The 18,341-nt window shown below is 52.3% G+C and overlaps 1 protein-coding gene across 1 annotated transcript in view; it reads left to right on the forward strand.

Moving 5' to 3' along the window:
- MINDY4 (MINDY lysine 48 deubiquitinase 4) overlaps positions 1-18,341 on the forward strand; it is a 111,073-nt gene that overhangs the window by 53,715 nt on the left and 39,017 nt on the right. The window contains exons 7-11 of the mRNA XM_043589195.1: positions 2,706-2,812; positions 5,532-5,648; positions 6,873-6,961; positions 16,085-16,186; positions 17,990-18,053. Of these exons, the coding sequence (XP_043445130.1) occupies positions 2,706-2,812; positions 5,532-5,648; positions 6,873-6,961; positions 16,085-16,186; positions 17,990-18,053 (479 nt within the window). The remainder of the gene's footprint in view (positions 1-2,705; positions 2,813-5,531; positions 5,649-6,872; positions 6,962-16,084; positions 16,187-17,989; positions 18,054-18,341) is intronic.

Consider the following 18,341-nt stretch of genomic DNA (forward strand, 5'->3'; position numbering starts at 1 on the left):
ATGGATGCTCAGTGAAGTGCTTAATGAACAGATAGAAAAAGAATGACATATTCCTGTAACAGCGGAGGGGAAAAAGGCGGGGGTGAGGTATGAGACATCCTGGAGGCAGAATGATTGGGAGGTTAGATCATCATGATGTGGGAGAGAGGGCTAAGGTCTCAGCCTGAGTCCCTGGGGGAGGACTGGGGAGATGGAGTGTGTTATCAAAACCGAAGCCTGGAGGGGTGCCGTGCTGAGATTCTGGAGTCTGGGGTGGTGGGGCACTTCCAGGAGAAGATATCTGTAGTCAGCGGGAAATAGTGATTAGGGTACCTGGAAAAAGAGGTATATGGACCTTTATTATATATTACCACATATATACATTTTCCTCCAAAGGGTAGATAAAGTGGTATGGGAAGCAAGCTCCCTTCCTTCTTTCAACCAGACACTTATACCAGGGCCTTAAAAATAGCATTCTTAAACCACCGGCATTTGCAGATGGTTTTGTCTGCTTGGCCAACATGTCATTCTGGACTGCTTTGTTTTTCCTTTGCATGGCGGTCCCACCACATCTGGGCCTGAGGCCTGCTATGTGGTCCTGAACCAAATCCCTGCACAGGGGCCAACTTCCTCCTGGCAGAAGCCAAGGGAGGCTGCCTTCTTTTAGGGGCTCCACCCAATCTGGGCCCCCAACCTTCATCCTCAGATTTACTTCATGGAGCCCCGAGCAGGCACATTTCGGCCCGGGCTCCCTTCCGGACAACCTCAGACTAAACAGAAGCCTCCAAATAGGCTTAAATACTGCCCCTTCTATGCCTCCAGGAAACAATCTGGCCTGAGTGATTGCAAGGAGCCCTTCAGGGCCTGGTGGAATCACTCAGGTTACTCTCCCCTACTCTGTTTTGGGCCTCAGCTGCCCAGGGTTGAATTAATCACACATCTCTATTCCTTCAGGGAACATTCTCAGTATTGATCTTTGCAGAGCCTTCCCCTTGGCCTCTCTCCCTTTCCTCCCTTCATCCTTCTTTCCTTCCCTCCCTCGCTTTCTCTCCTTCTCTCTCTCCTGCCTTTCCTTCATTTTTTAGCCCCACCCCCACCCTCCCATGATCCTCCTCTCCTCAAGCAGTCATTCTCGTGTATTTAGTTGGTATCTGTTTTCTTGCATATTCTTGCAAAATGCATAGTGTTTGTGTGCATATATTTGTAATGGATGTAAATCATATTGTGTTATATATATGTGTGTGTATGTATATATATATATATATGTGTATGTGTGTGTGTGTGTGTGTGTATATATATATATATATATATCTTATTTGTGTTCTTGCCTTCTCTACCCAGCACCCTGTTTTTAAGACCCATGCATGTTGCTAAGTGAACATCTGGTCATTATTTCAGGGTGCTTTTATAAGACCATGGTCACAGGGTGGCTTTTTCAGAGACCCTAACTAAGAAGAGTTTGCATTTAAATTCAGATTCTCATTTAAATTCCAGGCTTATTTTTAATTTTTGTTTTCAGCCTAAAGGTGGGAGGGTCTCCTTTTCAGTGGACTGGGACTCTGGGAGCTGGTCTTGTGCTGCTGTGCCTGTTCCTCCCCAAGGGAAGAAAAGGAGCCTGTAGAATGGGATATAAAACATGTGTCCTGGGGGTGTTGGCCTTTGGATAGCCTCTCCAGAAGAAGTGGGGCAGGGACAATGACATTTCTATAGTCCTAGATATACAGAATTATAGGAGATGATGTTGATTTCTATGTCGTGTGGTGTACTTTTTAAATAATCATTTAGTCTCAGGAAAATGGGAGGCGGGGATGGTTCAACAGGCTCTCTGGAGACTGGTCTGCTCTGTTTTGCCAGCATAATTACCTTGGATTGTTTACACTTGGGTCCTTCCTCTGAGTGTTCTGGTAAATGCTACGGCTGTGGGTGCAATCTTGAGAGGGAGGCCCGGCTGGGAGACCCATGCTGGGACCCTCTCTGGGCCTCCGTCACCTCAGCTGTAAGACGACTGTGAGTGGCAGGTGACTTAGTGGCCCTTCCAGCTGGAGGTCCAGGGAGGTCTGGTTGGCAGGAAGACAGAACGATCAGGAGCTGGCCTGGGTTTTATCGTGTCTGTCGCTTTTCCTTTTGTGTGATGTCAGGCCAGTCATTTCACTTCTTTAAGCCTCAGTTTTGCATCTGCAAGTAAGGGTGACAATAATTACTTTGTCCTGGGCTGTTATGGGACCTAGGCGTTAAAACACAAGTGGCTGGTAAGTGAAAGCTGCGACAGTGATAATCTGTTGTTATTTTATCAGGAACAGTGGTGTTTTTTCCCCCTAATTCTGCCCTCTTCATGTTTGTCCTCAGGCACAGGTTTGCGTGCCATGCCTATCTTTTGTAAGAAATGTGTCTGAGTGAGGCTCTTCTGGGCCTGACTCCGTGGCTTCGGCCCCAGGCTCCTGTCTCACTGCATGTCCACAGGCAGAGCTTTCTAGTGGACCGGTAACCACCTTGTGCCCGCCGGCATCCTTGTGCCATGGACCAGCATGGGACTGCGACAAGGAACCAGGGCCCTTACTCTGTCTTTTCTCCTTCTTGTGAAGGCCTGGGAGCCCCAAGGGGGAGAGGCAGGTGGAGGGTGGGGAAGCCCTCCCTTCCTTCAAACTCATCCATGCCCTTGGTGTTATTTCTTATTCTGTTCCCCGTGGGTCATAACAAGGAGCTCACGTGCCCCGGTTTTCTTTCAGAGGATGTGGAGGATGAATTGGTAAGGGAAGAAGTCATCCTGTCTCCAGTCCCATCCATGCTCAAGCTGCAGATAGTGTCAAAGCCAATCGACCTCTCAGTGGCCAAGGTGCGTTGTCAACTTGAAAGTGCGCGTTCATACGTCTTGATTTGAATTGGTGTGAATTGGTGTGGTGTGAATTGAAGCTGTTTTGATGTGAACTGGTGTGGGTGAGGTGGTTATGATCCCCCTGACCCCAACCATCTTATGTCTCAGTCGTTGTTCAAGTGGAAATTCGGGCGTGGTATAGAAGAACCTGAACTGAGAGTCAGGAAAATGGGGTGTGGTCTTCTCCAGGAAGAAGTGTGGGTACAGCCTCCTCCCACTCAGACATTCCAGGGTCTCGTGCTTCTTTTGGCCCGGAGCCGCTTCTGCACATCTGCAGTGGGCCACTCCAGAGTTGTGACGGCACTGGGAGAATTGTCCTCATTAGAGCGGCTCTGTTTTAGCGCTCGTCCCCCATGCTGGGCTTAGGCTGGGCTTGCAGTGAGGGAAGGACAGGAGGGTTTTAACAATTCCTCAGCACCACTGGGTTCACACCAGTGGCCTCCTGGAGGGACTTGAGAGGACTTAAGGGGCAGGTTCCTGGCCTTATCGGCCTCCTCTGCAGGGATGCCCTGGATTCCTCACCATCTCAGCTGCCAGATGGCCTTACCCCTCCCCTTGGCCAGTGGTTCCTGTGGGATGGAATGCTGCTCTTACACTATCCCACTGGCTTTTCAGCCAGGATCCAGGAGGAAAAGCTAAAATGTCTGGGGACACAGCTGACCCCCTATTTACTCAGCACACAGATAAAAAAGTCAAAGATTTTTCTAGAGATTTTTTTTCCCCTTCCCCTTCCTCTCTTCCCTTTTCTTTCCTTCTTTCAAACCATGGAGGGCATGGGTGTGTGTGTTGGGGGGTCGGACACTTTTACATGGCCCCAAGCCTGGGAAAAGTGCTCTGGCTATCTGTAGCCACGAGGCTGTGATTATTTGCTGTGAACACAACACTCCTATTTTGGGAAGGGCCCTAGAGGCCCCTAACTTCAGACCACCCAGCAGTAGCATCTCCAAAAGCAGCTGGAAAAACTAAGGCCCACCCAGAGAAAAGGAGGGCTCAGGGCACATGGCATCCATAGCACCCAGGTTTCCAGGCTGTTAACTCTGTGACCTGGTGACCATGCTGTGCCTAGCTGGGGGCTGTCATTCTGTGATTAAGAGAACAGACATGGGCTTCAGTCAGCCTATAGTTTCTAGGCTCTCAAAAAACTCAGTTCAAATACACGGATGATTGTTGTTGGCACAAGAAGGAAAAGCAAACCCTGATAGATGAATTCGCCCAGGCTTCTCTCCTGTGTGCCGCCAGCCCATGTTGATGGGCTGACATGTTGACAAATGCTTCTGTCGCTGACATTTTCTTTTTTTTTAAAAAAAAATTTTTTTTTTCAACGTTTATTTATTTTTGGGACAGAGAGAGACAGAGCATGAACGGGGGAGGGGCAGAGAGAGAGGGAGACACAGAATCGGAAACAGGCTCCAGGCTCTGAGCCATCAGCCCAGAGCCTGACGCGGGGCTCGAACCCACGGACCGCGAGATCGTGACCTGGCTGAAGTCGGACGCTTAACCGACTGCGCCACCCAGGCGCCCCTGTCGCTGAGATTTTCTTAATGAAAAGCAAAAGAGAACCGATTCTAGAGGGAAATAATCTGAATCTATAAGAAAGATCTGACCTGGAGAGGTGGCAACAGAACCCATGAGATGGCCCTTCAGAGACCTTGGGTGTAAAACCATGGTGGAGAGAGAGGAGGGAGCTGGCATAAGGAGGGGGTATCCAGGGAGAGGCTCTGCCTTCCAGGGCTGGTCAGGTGGAGGGGTTGGCACTTTCTGGGGCTCTGGAGGGTGGGGCTTTGGTTTATGGGAGATGAACTGTGAGATCAGTGTCATCTAGAAGTTTGGGGAAGACAGAGCTGTGGAAAAATGGAGGGGCTGCCTTGGGAGGGGGTGGGAACCCCTCCCTGGGTTGTTGGGTTTCAAGCTGAGTTCATGGGGGACCACTTGTGGGTGAAGTTGTAGAGGAGATTCTTCCCTGTAGTAAGAGTATTAGAGCAGGGGCTGGCAAACTGTTTCCAAAAAGGGCCAGATCGTTTATTTTTGGCTCTCTGTTACAACCACTCAACTCTGCCATCGTAACGTAAAAGCCAGCATAGAAGCAAATGCCAACGTATGTAAGCAAATGGGTGTTACTGTACTTCAATAAAACTTTATCCTCAGAACATGTGTGGGGCCAAGTTTGGCCTGTGGGACGTAGTTTGCTAAGCCTGTCTGTCAGCACCAGTTCTCAAATGTAGCTGCACATTGGAATTGTCTGGAGAGCATTTAAAATCATAGATACTGGAGTCTGACACCCAAGCGTTCTGATTTAGTTGGCCTGGCATGTGGCCTGAGCATCAGGATGGTTAAACATTCCACAGGTGGTTACCGTGTACAGCCAAGAACCTCCAAGATCCCTTCTAGAGCTAAAAGTTTCTGTTTCAGTTTCCCCTAAAGAACCTACCAAGACTTGGGCCCAGGTCAGCACAGGCTGGTTTGGTTTATGGACGTTGCAGAGATGAGGCCCTCAGGATCGACTTTTCTCTTTTCTCAGATAATAATGAGTTTGCAAAAGAAAAAGAAAATAAATAACCCTGCTGGAAAACGGGATGCCCTGCTAGAATGCAAGACCAGCTCCTGTGGGAATCCGTAGACCGCGCAGTGTGTTATTGTTTACTTTTAAGACAACTGACGAAACTCTCTCTTCTTTTGACAGGACATAAAGGCCCTTCTGTTTGGTTCCAGCTTTTGCTGTTTCAATGAGGAATGGAAACTTCAGAGTTTTTCCTTTAATGACAAAGCCTCGTTAAAATACGGCATCGTGCAGAACAAGGCAGGTTGCTTTTAGGTTTCCCAGGGACATTTCTGGGGGCCCATCACAGACAGGGGCAGGATGTCCCCCAGTTTGGTAAGTCCTGCGAGCATTTCCTGAGCTCTTCAGTGCCGACTAGCCCTGTGTTTGCCAGGTTGTCACCCAGTGCTGGAATTTCATGTGTGGTTGGCAGAGCAAGAGCTGGGGAGTGTGACCCTTACTCTATGAAGACTTCTCCTCAGTGTCCAGAACCTTCTCTGAGAGGAGCAGAAGGAGGCTCTGTGTTTGTTGGGGGCATCAGAGTGGGTCCACAGGCAGAGTATTGGGAAATGGTTTTGCAAGCAGGGCTGGAGAGAGGACACTTGAGGCAGGAAGCAGCCTGAATAAAGGAGAAGCTTCGAGAAGAAGTGTGTGAGGAGGAGGTGTTTTCAAGACAGGGAAGTGTAGGCAGACGGGAACAGGATTTGGACATGGTGTGTACACATTTACCAAGTTACACACTTTAAGGGCTAGAAGATACTCTAAATACAGCAGCCCAATGAGGTTCCATTTCTCAAATCCCAGGAAGCTCCCCTGCCCCACACTGCCCGAGGAAGAACCCCAAGACCATTAGCCTTTGTCCCTAGTGTGGCCAAGCTCAGCTCATTTTGCACCCCCAGCTCAAGGGCACCCACATCTGCTAGTCTGATATTCCTTGTACTTGTTGATGCCTATAGGAATGAACCCCTCAGGGAGCCTTCTTCCTCTAACGTGGGGTGGGGGGACAATAGAGACACACATAATGGGTGCTGAGGCAGGCCACACCTGGGCAAAAGATTGCTCACATAAGCAGAGGCTGCTGCAGGGGGTACTGAGGTGATCAGGGGAGACTTCCTGGAGGGGGAGGCCTTTAGGATGGGCCTCGAAGCTGAGTAAGCTGTTGACACCCTCAGCCTGTGGACATGGAAGCATTTCTCTGGATGACTGGGAACCTATGGTGATGAACCTGGTTTTACACCTGACTGGTAGTGAAGGCCTGTTTTCTTCCCATGAGACATTGCAGACTTGCTCTTCTTCCAGTGCTGGGCACCGTGGCCTTTGTCACCCCCTCGCTGTGACTAGGCTCAGTGCTTTGCAGAAGTACTCAGCACATCAAAGGCCCGTGTTGGAGGGGCAGGAACTGGTGGGAGCAGGCTGGTTCTGGAGGAACAGCCAGGTTTGCCCTGGTCAGTCCTCACTGGTACTAATGTGTGTCCTTCTTTGCAGGGGGGTCCCTGTGGGGTTCTGGCAGCTGTCCAAGGCTGTGTCCTACAAAAACTCCTGTTTGAAGGAGATAGCAAAGCTGACTGCGTTCGGTAAGTCAGTGCTCATAATAGCAATATCTTCTTTTCCCAAGGCCTCTCCTCAGTGTCCAGAAAAAACAAGCAAGGAAGCATGTGTGTTCCCTGATATTTCCCGTCTTCTGAAAAGGGAAATGGCGACCGGCTAGCAGGTCCAGTGCTGACCAGTTGAAATGACCTGTATGCACTTGCCTCTAAAAGAAGGGAGGGTCGTTAAGTCCCATTCCACGTGGGAAGCGGCTGCTGGAATGGCATCGAAACTAAGGCCACCCCCTCCTCAGCAGTTGAGTGCGGTAGCTGCCCAGCTCCCATCCACACCCACATCGACCCCCTGACCCCTTGACTGAGCCCAGGTCTCAGTTACCTCATGTTACCCCATGTTACCTCACCTCTGCCAACAGCCATTACCACACATTCCAGCCAGCCCCGCGGCACATTGCTTCCACTCCCTCTGGCCGTTTGTTTTCCACCTCACGCTTTAAGTGTTTGCACATGGACCCCCCCTCATTCTCATTTTCTCTCTCACTCAACAGACTTTTCTGGAACATCTCTGTGCAGGCACAAGTGATACAGACAGGAATAGATGCACTCTCTATGCTCCAGAATGCTCTATGAGGGATGGATGGATAGAAAACCCTCATTCTATAGCGTGGTCAGTGCTAAGATGGAGGGATTGGCAAGGTGCTGGCCAGGGCTGGGGCTAGATGGCCGATTCGAGGAGACCGCGGTCTTACTTTTATCTCTCTGTGTGCCTAGTTACTAGCTTGTTCTGAGTTCCCCTCAGACCTACAGAACTGGTGCGTCTCTTTCTTCTTTTAGTTGAAATATAACATGCATGCAGGAAAGTGCACATGTCAAAAACGTGCACGGCTCAGACGTGTTCTGCTCAATGAATTATTGCAAAATCCCACACTCATGAACCTCTCATGCAGATCACAAAAGAAAATTACTTCCAGCACCCCAGAAGAGTCCTGCCTAGTAGATACCCCCATTCTCTTCCCAAAAGTTGAGATTAAACAAATTCTAAAATCACAACTTAGTTTTGCCAGTTCCTGAATTTTAATTAAAGGGGCTTGTTCTTTGATGTATGTATTTCAGTGTCTTTTTTTTTTTTTTAAAGCTTAGGTGTTATAAAGACAGCAACTCATTCCCCATTCACCCATGTTCAGCTTCCTGGGAGATACGCTGGCTCCCCAGACATCCTACCAAGCTCAGGACAAATGAAACATCTTTTACCAGCTTAGAGGATTTTGCCTTAGACAGGGTCCAAGGGAAGGCAGCTTTGCATGCTTGGCATTTTAGAATGTGTCCAGTAATATAATTTGTCTGATTACCAAGTAATCATCAAGGTGTTTTATCTTAAGCTAAAAGATGCTTATTCTCGGGGCGCCTGGGTGGCGCAGTCGGTTAAGCGTCCGACTTCAGCCAGGTCACGCTCTCGCGGTCCGTGAGTTTGAGCCCCACGTCAGGCTCTGGGCTGATGGCTCAGAGCCTGGAGCCTGTTTCCGATTCTGTGTCTCCCTCTCTCTCTGCCCCTCCCCCGTTCATGCTCTGTCTCTCTCTGTCCCAAAAATAAATAAATGTTGAAAAAAAAAATTTTTTTTTAAAAAGATGCTAATTCTCAGCATAGCAGAACTGTAACCAGAAGCAGAGTGATATAACATTTCCACAGCAGGATCTCACCTTATTCTCCATACCCCGACCAGTCCACACATAGCTGCTCCTGTCTGTGCACGGCCATTCCCCATTGCGTGCTCTGGAAGGCCAGCCAGCAAAGCGCTGCCCACAGTGTGGACAGAGACCCTGCTGCCGACTCTCCCAGAGAGGCAGCACAGTGCTTGATGTTCTGGAATGTTCCCGACTAAGTGGAATTTGCTAAATGAGGGAGCTGCCCTCAAAGGGTGTGGGGACTGTCCCTGAGTGTACATGTCCCCACCTGCCTACCTTCCTTCCTTGCATTCAGAAGAAGCATGCAGGGAGGACTTGGCAGGTGCTTGGAGGGAATACACGGCTCAACAGGACAGCTGTGGCCTTGCCTTCATGGTACCTATGACTGACCATGAGAGCCAGGCAGATAGGAGGCCTACAGGGGATGTGCAAGAAGCTTGGGGTTCACCCAGACATGAAGAGGGTGGGGCAGGCTTGTTGGAGGAGTGACGTTTGAGTCTCACCGAGGTCTGGAGGTAATCAGGACTCCCAGTTGGCTTGACACACATCCTCGCACATGCTTATTCTCCCTCAATTTCCCCCTTCCCAGCAAACCCCTCGTACTTGGTTCTGGGCTCCTCACCACAAGGCCATGACTTCAGGGAGGCCTTCCCAGACCTCCCTGGTTGAGATAAACCCAGGCCTGCTCCAAGGTCTCCCCACCAAATGGCACCCTTGTTCATGGACATCATTACCTGTCCATTGTCTGCTCCCCCCAATCCCCCAGCCCCTGGGAACACAAACCCCATGAGAACAGGGGCCTTCCTGGGCTGCCTGGTTCACAGCCTGTCTCTGGCATCCAGCCCAGGGCCTAGTCCACAGAAGAGGCCCTCAGAATTTTTGTTGAATGAACACATGGACAAATGCATGAGTTATCCAGACTAACAGGGAGGGGAGGGGAATGGTGTTCCGGTAAGGAGAACAACATGTGCAGAGGCCTGAGGGCAGGGAGAGAAGGGCCAGGAGCCAAGAGTTGCCTGGGGTGGCCGGGGCAGAGTTCGGAGGGGCAGGGTGAGACCGGGGATGGTGGTCAGGGACATGCTGCCAGAGGGGCCTTGGAGGCTTACCATCCGCTTGGGCTAAGTGTTGGCCTTGGTCCTCATGGGAGATGTCTCATAACTCATTTTGGCCCCCTTCTCATTCAGAGCTGCTTTTGAACTTGGAGTTTGTACTTGGGGGACATTGGGGATTGCTTCCCAGTGGTCAGGATGGGGTGTTTAAGTTGGTTCCAGGCAGGGCTGTTCCTGCCCAGGGCACAAGGCAGGCTTCGTTCCTTGTCACCCACCCCACCCATCACTAAGGGAGTATGTGAGCCTCTGGATCCACAGGTGCATTCTCCAGGGAACACTTTGCTCTCCACACCAGGGAGTGCATCCAGGGCTTGGAAAGCAAAAAGCCAACCTGGTTGTGGGTGCAAGTTGGGCTCTGGGTGGAAAGAAAACTGGGCCAGCTGTGTAAGTGAGGTTCTCTTCCATGTCCCGCCATCTGCCAGTCAGACACCAGCCAAACGTGGACTCAGGCCCAAGTTTATACTGACAGACCTCTGTTTAAGCACCGACTAGATGGAGAGTTCCACCAAGGCCTTGCTGGGAGGCAGGGGAGGGAGTGCGGCCTTGGCTTCCCTGGGCTCCCTGTCGGCTGGGACCCTGCAAGAGGAGTTGGGGCCAGCCTAGATTGAAGGCCCTTGGCAGCCAGGCTGGTGGGGCTGAGCTGGGTCCTGGGGGCAGCGGTGGGTAGGCAGAGGGAGAAGGGGAAAGGAGGAGTGGCTGGGGTGTGTGTGTGTGGGGGGGGTTCCAGGTGGGAAGGAGCCCCACTCTGTCTGCCTGGTTGTACCAGAAGAGGCCTGTGTTGAGTATCCATAGAGCTCGGCCTGCTGGCCAGGGCCCCCTCCTCTAAGAAGCATGGAAGGATTCATGCTGCAGAAGAGTGACCTCAGTTTTCTGTGGAGCCTCCCAGCTATGGGTGCTCCTGGTAAGTCCCTCCCCTTCCCACTCCCAATCCCTGCTTCCCCGGGCACTGCAACTAGGGCTGATCTCCACACAGGTGGAGTGCAGTGGGCTGGCTTTCTGTGTCCATCCATCAGAGCTCTTTCAGGGGCTCAGGCAGAAGTAGTTCAGAGGGGGACAAGATGGGGGAGGTCCAGTGGTGTCGGGCTATTGGCGAGGGGCACCAGATGTCTACACACACACACACACACACACACAGTCCTGTGCTTTCTTCTCCCCCTTCCCCTGCTATGGGGTTTTGAGGTGAGAGACCGCCTCAGGGCCTGGAAGGTGATTGGGGGTGGAAGGGGAGAGTTCTTCTGGTTCAAGCTAGGACTTGGGTCAAGCAAAGGCCGGAGGAGCAAGGGGCTGGTGCCCAGGGCCGGCAGCAGAGGAGAGAAGTGAGAGCAGAGTTGGGGTTGCTGCTTTGTGATGGTGAGGCCCTGCAGGTCAGAGGCCACCCAGAGTTGTCCTTGCTGCCTGGGTCTCGGTGCATCCTGTAGGTGCCCATGCTGAGGCAGGAAGGGGTGCCTGGCTCTGTGCTCCTTAGCCCCTTCCAGGGTGGGGCATGCTAGGCTGGGTCCAGAGACCTGGACTGCAGGGCCTCACCTTCTCATTGGTGAATCTCTGTCTTGCCTGACTTTGACTCAACAAGGAAACACAAATGAAGTCCTTTGTAAATCATCAAAGGCTGTGCAAGAAGGTGGGACCATATGGGGAAACTGAGGCTCAGAGAGGGAAGATGCTGTCCCAGGGTCAGCCCTGGCATCTGTGGCCGAGCCCTGTCTGCCATCCCATGCTGCTGTGCCCCAAAAGAGACGCTGAGCAGTGGGAGAGCCAGAGAGGTCAGGAGTGGCTGGCACCAGGAGGCTGATGTCATGAGTTTGAAACACTTGAATGCTGGACTCCCAGACAGATTCTCGGTGACCAAGGTGCGGCTCTGTGTTTTACAAAGGGCTTCTGGGAAGACCCTCCCCTTTTCCCCTAATTTGGAAGAACTCAGTACAGAAGAGTACAAAGAGTAATATGGAAACACCTAGGGGACCCACTGCCTCACGTGAGCAACGGGTGAAGTCCCTACAGCAACCTTAGTCCCATCCCTGCAGCAACCTTAGTCCCCGGCTCCTCCAGTCTCATTGATGTATTCATACAATTTTAATATGGATGGGTTGGGTCACTGGTGTTGCTGCATGGGCCGTGTGTGCTGAGTTGGGTTTGAGGCTTCAATACTTCCTTTTGACTCTGAAATTCCGGGATTTCAGAAATTACCCAACTGAAAAAAAAACAAAAACAACGCAGGCGACCTGCTCTGTTCTCTTCAGGAGCAGCACGGTGGCCTGGCTCGCCACAGCGAGGCGAGGCGGTGTCTGCAGCTGCCCCACTCTGGGCCCTCCTCGCACCCTCCGCCCACACTCACAGCTGATGGGGGTAATGGTTCTGTGAAAGCAGCGTGGAGGATGTGACTGCGCCCTCCAGGGAAGTCATGCTGAAATAAAGGCCTCTTGGCAGCGATGGTGTTTTTTTCTGCAGGACTGTCTGGCTTCATTAGGACCTATTCCATCAGGCCTGCAGCTGGCCTCTCCTCAATCGGGAAGGACAGCGCCCGGTGACAGGACTCCGTGTTTTTCCACTTGAGGAGGGCTGTGCCTGTGGCTGGCCGTGGGAAGACCATGAGCCCCACTCCCCTGCAGGCCTAGAGAGAGCCACAGACAAGATTGACGGCCCCACGCCTCCTCCCCTTTGGAATTGTGAAGTTCAAGGCCCAGAGAAGGAGGGGCACTTGCCCAGGGCCTGTCTGGCTGGACACTAGGAGCAGAGCCAGGCCTGGACCCCAGGTCAGATGGTCCCCAGACCAGCCTTCTTCCCCTCCCCTGCAGCAGTGTTTGACCCTGAGAGGGAGCAGAAAGCCTGCAGTTGTTCCCAGGCGTTCCTCTGGATTGTCTGTAGATGCTGTAGGCTATCTCGAGATAATCAGGATCAAAACATCTCTTTAATCTGAAGGACTTAAGTAGTGTAAGCAACTATGTAGGATGTATTACTCCCCTATGCCCTCCACCATCCATAGACACGTATCTTCAGTCTGTACTTCTGTGAGGAAGTAGGTGCTTAAAGAAACCGTTCTTGCTTGAGGAGCCTGGCTGGATGCTAGATTCATGGTAGGAGTTTGATGAACGTGTGTCTGACTGATGAAGACAACACAGGACCACCCCTGCCATTGAGGTTTTGCAGGTGAAAGCCGGGAGTTAACCGGGTGAAGCTGGAGTCGGGGCAACTCACCACAGCGCCTCCTTCCTCTCGTCCTCGGCACGGACGGCCCCGTCTACCCTGTGGCTGGTTAAACGGCAGAGATGGCAATGCTGGAATGATGCTTGGGGGCATCTGGCTCAGGGTCTGCCTCTGTGCGGGAAGGCAAAGGTCAGCGAGGGCGAGGGGCTTCCCCGAGGCCTGTGAACCAAACCTGGAACCAAACCTGGGCCCGACCACTGCACTCTTCCACTTTGTTCTCTAGAAAGACGTGTCTCAAGAGAGCAAGCTAGAGAAGACTCAGGGAAGGATGCAGAGACTAGAAGCGTTTCCAGAAGGAAGCCAGTGAAAAGAATGAGGATTTTTGTGTAGAAATGCAGAGGTTCCGAGGGGCTGTAATCAGTCTGTGAGAGAGATCAGGAAGACGCGGGCTGGACCGAAGAGCCAGTGTTGTCCGGTGCTGAAGAGCTGAGCTCGAAGGCAGAGGGATGCTGATTCCTAAGGCAAGAGCTCCAGACAGTTGGTTCCACTTCCCCAAGTTCTCCTTCCTCCCTCAATGCTGTTTTGATTTTTCCAACTTTACGGACTGTGTGGTTCACTTGGATGAATCATTTAGTCGCTGTGCCTCAGTTTTCGCATTTGAAAGGGGCAAGGATGCTACTGCCGTTACAGGGTGGCTTTAATGACTAATGGAATAATACACGTGAAGTGTTTCTAACAGCGCTTGGCATGTGATAAGCACTCAATATGTGTCGACTGTTGAATCTCATTTGTGGCTACACTGAGAAGCTTTCAGTCAAGCACATGACTTGCTTCAGCAAGTTCGTGTAGAACACAGTGAATGTTGAAAGGTGGCCTCTTAGTTCCCTGTCTGCAGGTTTTCCCGCATAGATGTTCTAGGCAGAGTCTACAGTGCAGAGACGATTTTGCACAACTCGTACCCACGGCAAGGGTTCTAACCGGGGAGTACCCTCGTCGCACCTGTGATGTGGGAACAGTTTCTCACTCACAAGGGTGAGATGGGGCGGAATGCTGGTCGGGCACTAGCTGTAACAACCCCGCTGGGGAGCAGGGCATCCCGGTCCTGGACGGGGGCAGGAAGGGGATTGGCAAGGGTACTCAGGAGGTGTGATTGACAGGACATGACGGTCACCCGGGTGGGGGCAGGGCAGGAAACAGGATCCATGGGGATGACGAAGCCCACTTTCATAGATTCTGAATCCAAAGAGATAAATGTCCAATCCTTTCTCCTTTGTCTGACAAGCCCTGCCTTCCTGGCCCCCCCTTAGTCCTTGGCATCACCTCTCCGGAAACCCAGAACAACATTTCCTCACCTTTGTTTTCATAGCTGATGGTGACCCGGGCCAGTGCTCCCCGCACAGCTCGGGCTGCCTGGCTTGGTGATGGCGTGGTAACCATTTCCTCGAGGAGCTTGGCGGGTCTCCAGAGGCTGCAGAAGTACCAGGCAGTCTGCCATTTCATTTTTCAAGTGGGTTGAGGGTGGCTTGTTACTTTCACACCAGATGTCAGGAGTTCACCTTCCTGTCATCATGGCCAAAATGGGGACTTGATGTTTCCATAAAGACAACAGTAATAGGTATTGGTTATTGAATATTGACCACGTGCCAGGTGCTGGGCTATGGACCTTACACACATCGTCTTGCTTAAAGCTCCCAATGCTATGAACGAGGTCCTCTTGTCATCTCCAGTTTATGGAAGGGGAAACTGAGGGAGGGCTATGTCACGTCACCTCCCATTTTAGTCGTTTGACAGCCTGGATGCAGACAACTGGTTCTGTGTCTCAGGCACTGGGGACTGACCACGTGCTGCCCACCATGGTGACCTGTGTCCAGGTCTCCTCGTTCCCATTTCTCCAGTTTCTTCCTCCTCCCCCCCACCTCTGCAGCTCAGCACGGAGCTCAGATGTTAGTTGGCTACTGAAAACATAGAAAACCACCCCCGCTCCGCCCTGTGTCTTCCTTTGAGCCCCAGCAGGGTCTTCATCAAGGCACCTTTGTTAGGAAGAGCCTAACAGGCTGCTTTTGTAAGAATGTAATTTTTCTAAGAGTTTAGAAGAAATCCATGGACTCCAGGGGTGGGCAAGTACAGCTCTCAGGAGCCCTGGGAAGGTGAAACTGAAGGACGTGTCTGTATCAGGCTGTTGCCTGTTCTTCTCTCTTGCTCGTGTCACACAACAGGGTTTCTCTGTTACCCCTTTTATCGTAAGACGTCTCTCTGCCATTTTTGACATTGCTGGCTGCCTGTTCTGCTCAAAGCCCATTTGCTTCTAAAACTATGTAACAACACCGTCTCCCAGCCCAGCCCCTACTGCCTTGCCACTTCCTGCCTTCCTCTGCCTCCCTGGTACGCCAGAGTTCTGGTGGCGTTTCATCCTTGGCCACCACCTCTGCCCTTCCCCATCATCTCTTTGGGGAATCTTAGCCACTCAAAGTGCTGAGGACTCCTCACATGCTGGTGGTTCATAAACTTATACTCAGTGCCAGCTGCTGTCCTGGGCTTTAGATGGGTCAGATAGCTTCACCTGGGGGTCCCATGGGCACCTCCAGCTGCTCCCCCAGTTCTCCTCTCTGCCTGTATTCCTCATTTCAGTGAACAGCACCATTGTGCACCCGCGAAAGCCCCAGAGATTACCCCGAATCCTTCCTCTCCCACATCCCACGCCCTATAGCTAACCAGCAAGGCAGGCTGCTCTCCCCTCTGTACCCATGACCTCCTTTCCTGTGGCTCGTGGGAGTGAAGGGCACCTGCTTGCACAAACCATTGTCTCCAGGGGCCTGGATATTGGGACTGGTCGAGGCTGGGTCAGGTCAGTACCAGACCTTTGCCAGGGATGGCTACCTTTCCTCGGGGTGGCGGTAGTTCCAGAATGCCTTCAGCTCAGCCTCCTGGGCTCTGTCAGAACGCACCGCACTGGCTTGCACACACCTCGGGCCCTGCCAAGCCTCCAGGGTCCCCTTTGCTCCCTGGGCTGTTTCCTCAGCCTGCTCCTCCTCCAGCCCCACCCGGGGCCCCTCCCCCAGGGCTCTTCCCTTGGCCCTCCTCTGAGGAGGCCCTGCCGGGAGTCCCTGAGCTCTGGGGCCCTCTGTGTGGCAGAGGAAGGAATCGGCTATCTGCTACAGGGCTACGCGGTCCCTGGCTTGTGTCCCTACCGGCATAAACACGTTCTCTTTTTCCTCCTCAGGCCGCTGCAGCCTTCCAATGCCCACAGGACCCACTGCCTCGCCCTGGCCATCGCGGACATTGTGTGGCGGGCCGGGGGCCATCAGAGAGCCGTGGTCACACTGTAAGCGCTTCTCAGGGCCTTGTCACTACCACTCACGTGGGGCACGGCTGCAGACAAGCTGGCTGTGTGCTTTCCTGTCCTTGGGGAAATTGTCTTTCCAACAGGCTGTCTGTGCGTCCTCCTGGGTGCCTATCATGTGCCCCATGCCAGTGTGAGCCCAGAGAGGCAGCCCCACGCTTGGGAGAGGTCTGGAGGGGTCTCCATGCAGCTCCATTCTCCTCTCTGCCAGGGGTCGCATCTGTCTCGCCTTCCTCCCTGGGGAGCTTTGGGGGACACAACCCTCTGGCCTAGGCAGCCTGCTCCCCTCTGTATTTCTGACCCCGTGTCCTTGGCAAACAGCCTCTCGGTAACCAGTCACCCTCTGATTCATACCGCTCTCCTAGTCCCAAAGCATGCTCCTGTCCACTTTGTCACCTGGACCGCTGTTCCACTGAGGAAGAGACTTACCCCACTGCCTCCATCCTCCCGCAGGTGGAGGACGCCATCCGTGTAGTCCACATGGGCTGCTCTTCAGTCTGGCCCTTCACAGTGGGAGCATCACTCCATCCCAGGCCTGTGGCTAAGCTTTAGTAAAAAGGATGCCTTTGGGGGCCAAAGATTACACTCTGGTGGGGTAGAATGGTCCGTAGAGCACACTGCTAAAGAGAGAGGACTCCCTGGCGCCTGGGTGGCTCAGTTGGTTAAGCGGTGGGCTTTGGCTCAAGTCTAGATCTTGTGGTTCGTGAGTTCAAGCCCTGCTGATAGCTCGGAGCTTGGAGCCTGCTTCAGATTCTGTGTCTCCCTCTCTCTTTCTACCCCTCTCCCTCTCATGCTCGCTCTCTCTCTCTCTCTCTCAAAAAAAAAAAAAAAAAATTGAAGAGAAGGGGCTCCAGAAGCTAACTCCTGTTGCTTATTGGCTGTGTGGCTTTGGACAATTGACTCAACCTCTCTGCACTTCATCTGTTTACTCATCTGGCAAACGGGGATGACAGGAATGATTATTTGGTAGAGTGACTGTGAGAATTAAATAAGTTATATGTAATAAGTGACTATATTACCAGTTTAATCATTTACCCACATGAATACATAGTGCATAATAAATGTGAAGTACTTAGGACAATGTCTGGCACATACTAAGTGCCATCTCAGTGTTGGGTATTATTGTTGTTCCTGTCGAGTGCTTGTCCTTGGTACTTGTGTCCCAGTTAACGGATTAGCCCTGGCCCTTAGGATCTGCATGGCAGTGCTGAAAGCAGATGGGACAAAAATTCAATTTCTCCCAGTTTTATGGATTAGAAAACAGGAGCCCAGAGAGGGGCAGTGGCTGGTCCCAGCCCAGGCAGCAGGCTAATGACCCAGTGGGCCCCAAACCCCACTTTTAGTGCACGCCTTCCTGGGCTGCACACGCAGGGTGTTGTGTAAACGGACGTGGGGTTAGGGTGGGAAGCCTCAGGCCAGAGGCTGAAATTCCTCCCAGCCCTGAAAATGAAGGACAAGTCAGCATTCCTCAGTCTGGAAATCTATTTGTCAGTTGTGGGTGAGAGGCAGGCTTCCTCCTGCCAGGACTTGGGTTTGGTTACCCTAAGCTCTCCTCCTGCCGTCTTTTTTCCATTCCTTTTCCCACCCCCACTGGTGGAGTTCTTTGGACCCAGCCTAGTGGGTGAGTACAAAGTGGGGGAGAAACGAGAAACCCTTGGTCCCGTTCTTTCCTCTGGAGCCACCTTTTTATTTGTCCTCATTTAATGGCACATGTGGTTTCACCCTGGCTCAAGGGCATGTCTTCTCCCCATGCAGAGGACTCATGCATCTCCCTTTCCTTTTTAGGGCTTCAGGAACACAGCATTTCAGTCCAACAGGGAAATACAAAGCAGATGGAGTCTTAGAAACAGTACGGCTTTCTGGAAAATTATCACGCAACCTTTGGCTTTGTGTGGGGACGGTCTCCTTTCATATAAGTAAATCCTCCCTCAGCTGGGGATGGGCCAGCCCTCCCTGCAGCCCAGGCTAGCAGATCCTCCACTTGGGATTGGGGTGGGGGCAGAGGTAGGAGTTCGGGGGTGGGCTTTTGCCAGGACTGGCTTTATGGCCAAGAGGCCAACAGGCGCCCTGTCACAGAGAAGAGCAGGCCATACGTAACGCCTTCTGGCCGGACCGCAGCCCTCTCTGTCCCTCTGTG

The sequence above is a fragment of the Prionailurus bengalensis genome, chromosome A2 (genome assembly GCF_016509475.1).
Source record: "Prionailurus bengalensis isolate Pbe53 chromosome A2, Fcat_Pben_1.1_paternal_pri, whole genome shotgun sequence".
Lineage (NCBI taxonomy): Eukaryota > Metazoa > Chordata > Mammalia > Carnivora > Felidae > Prionailurus > Prionailurus bengalensis.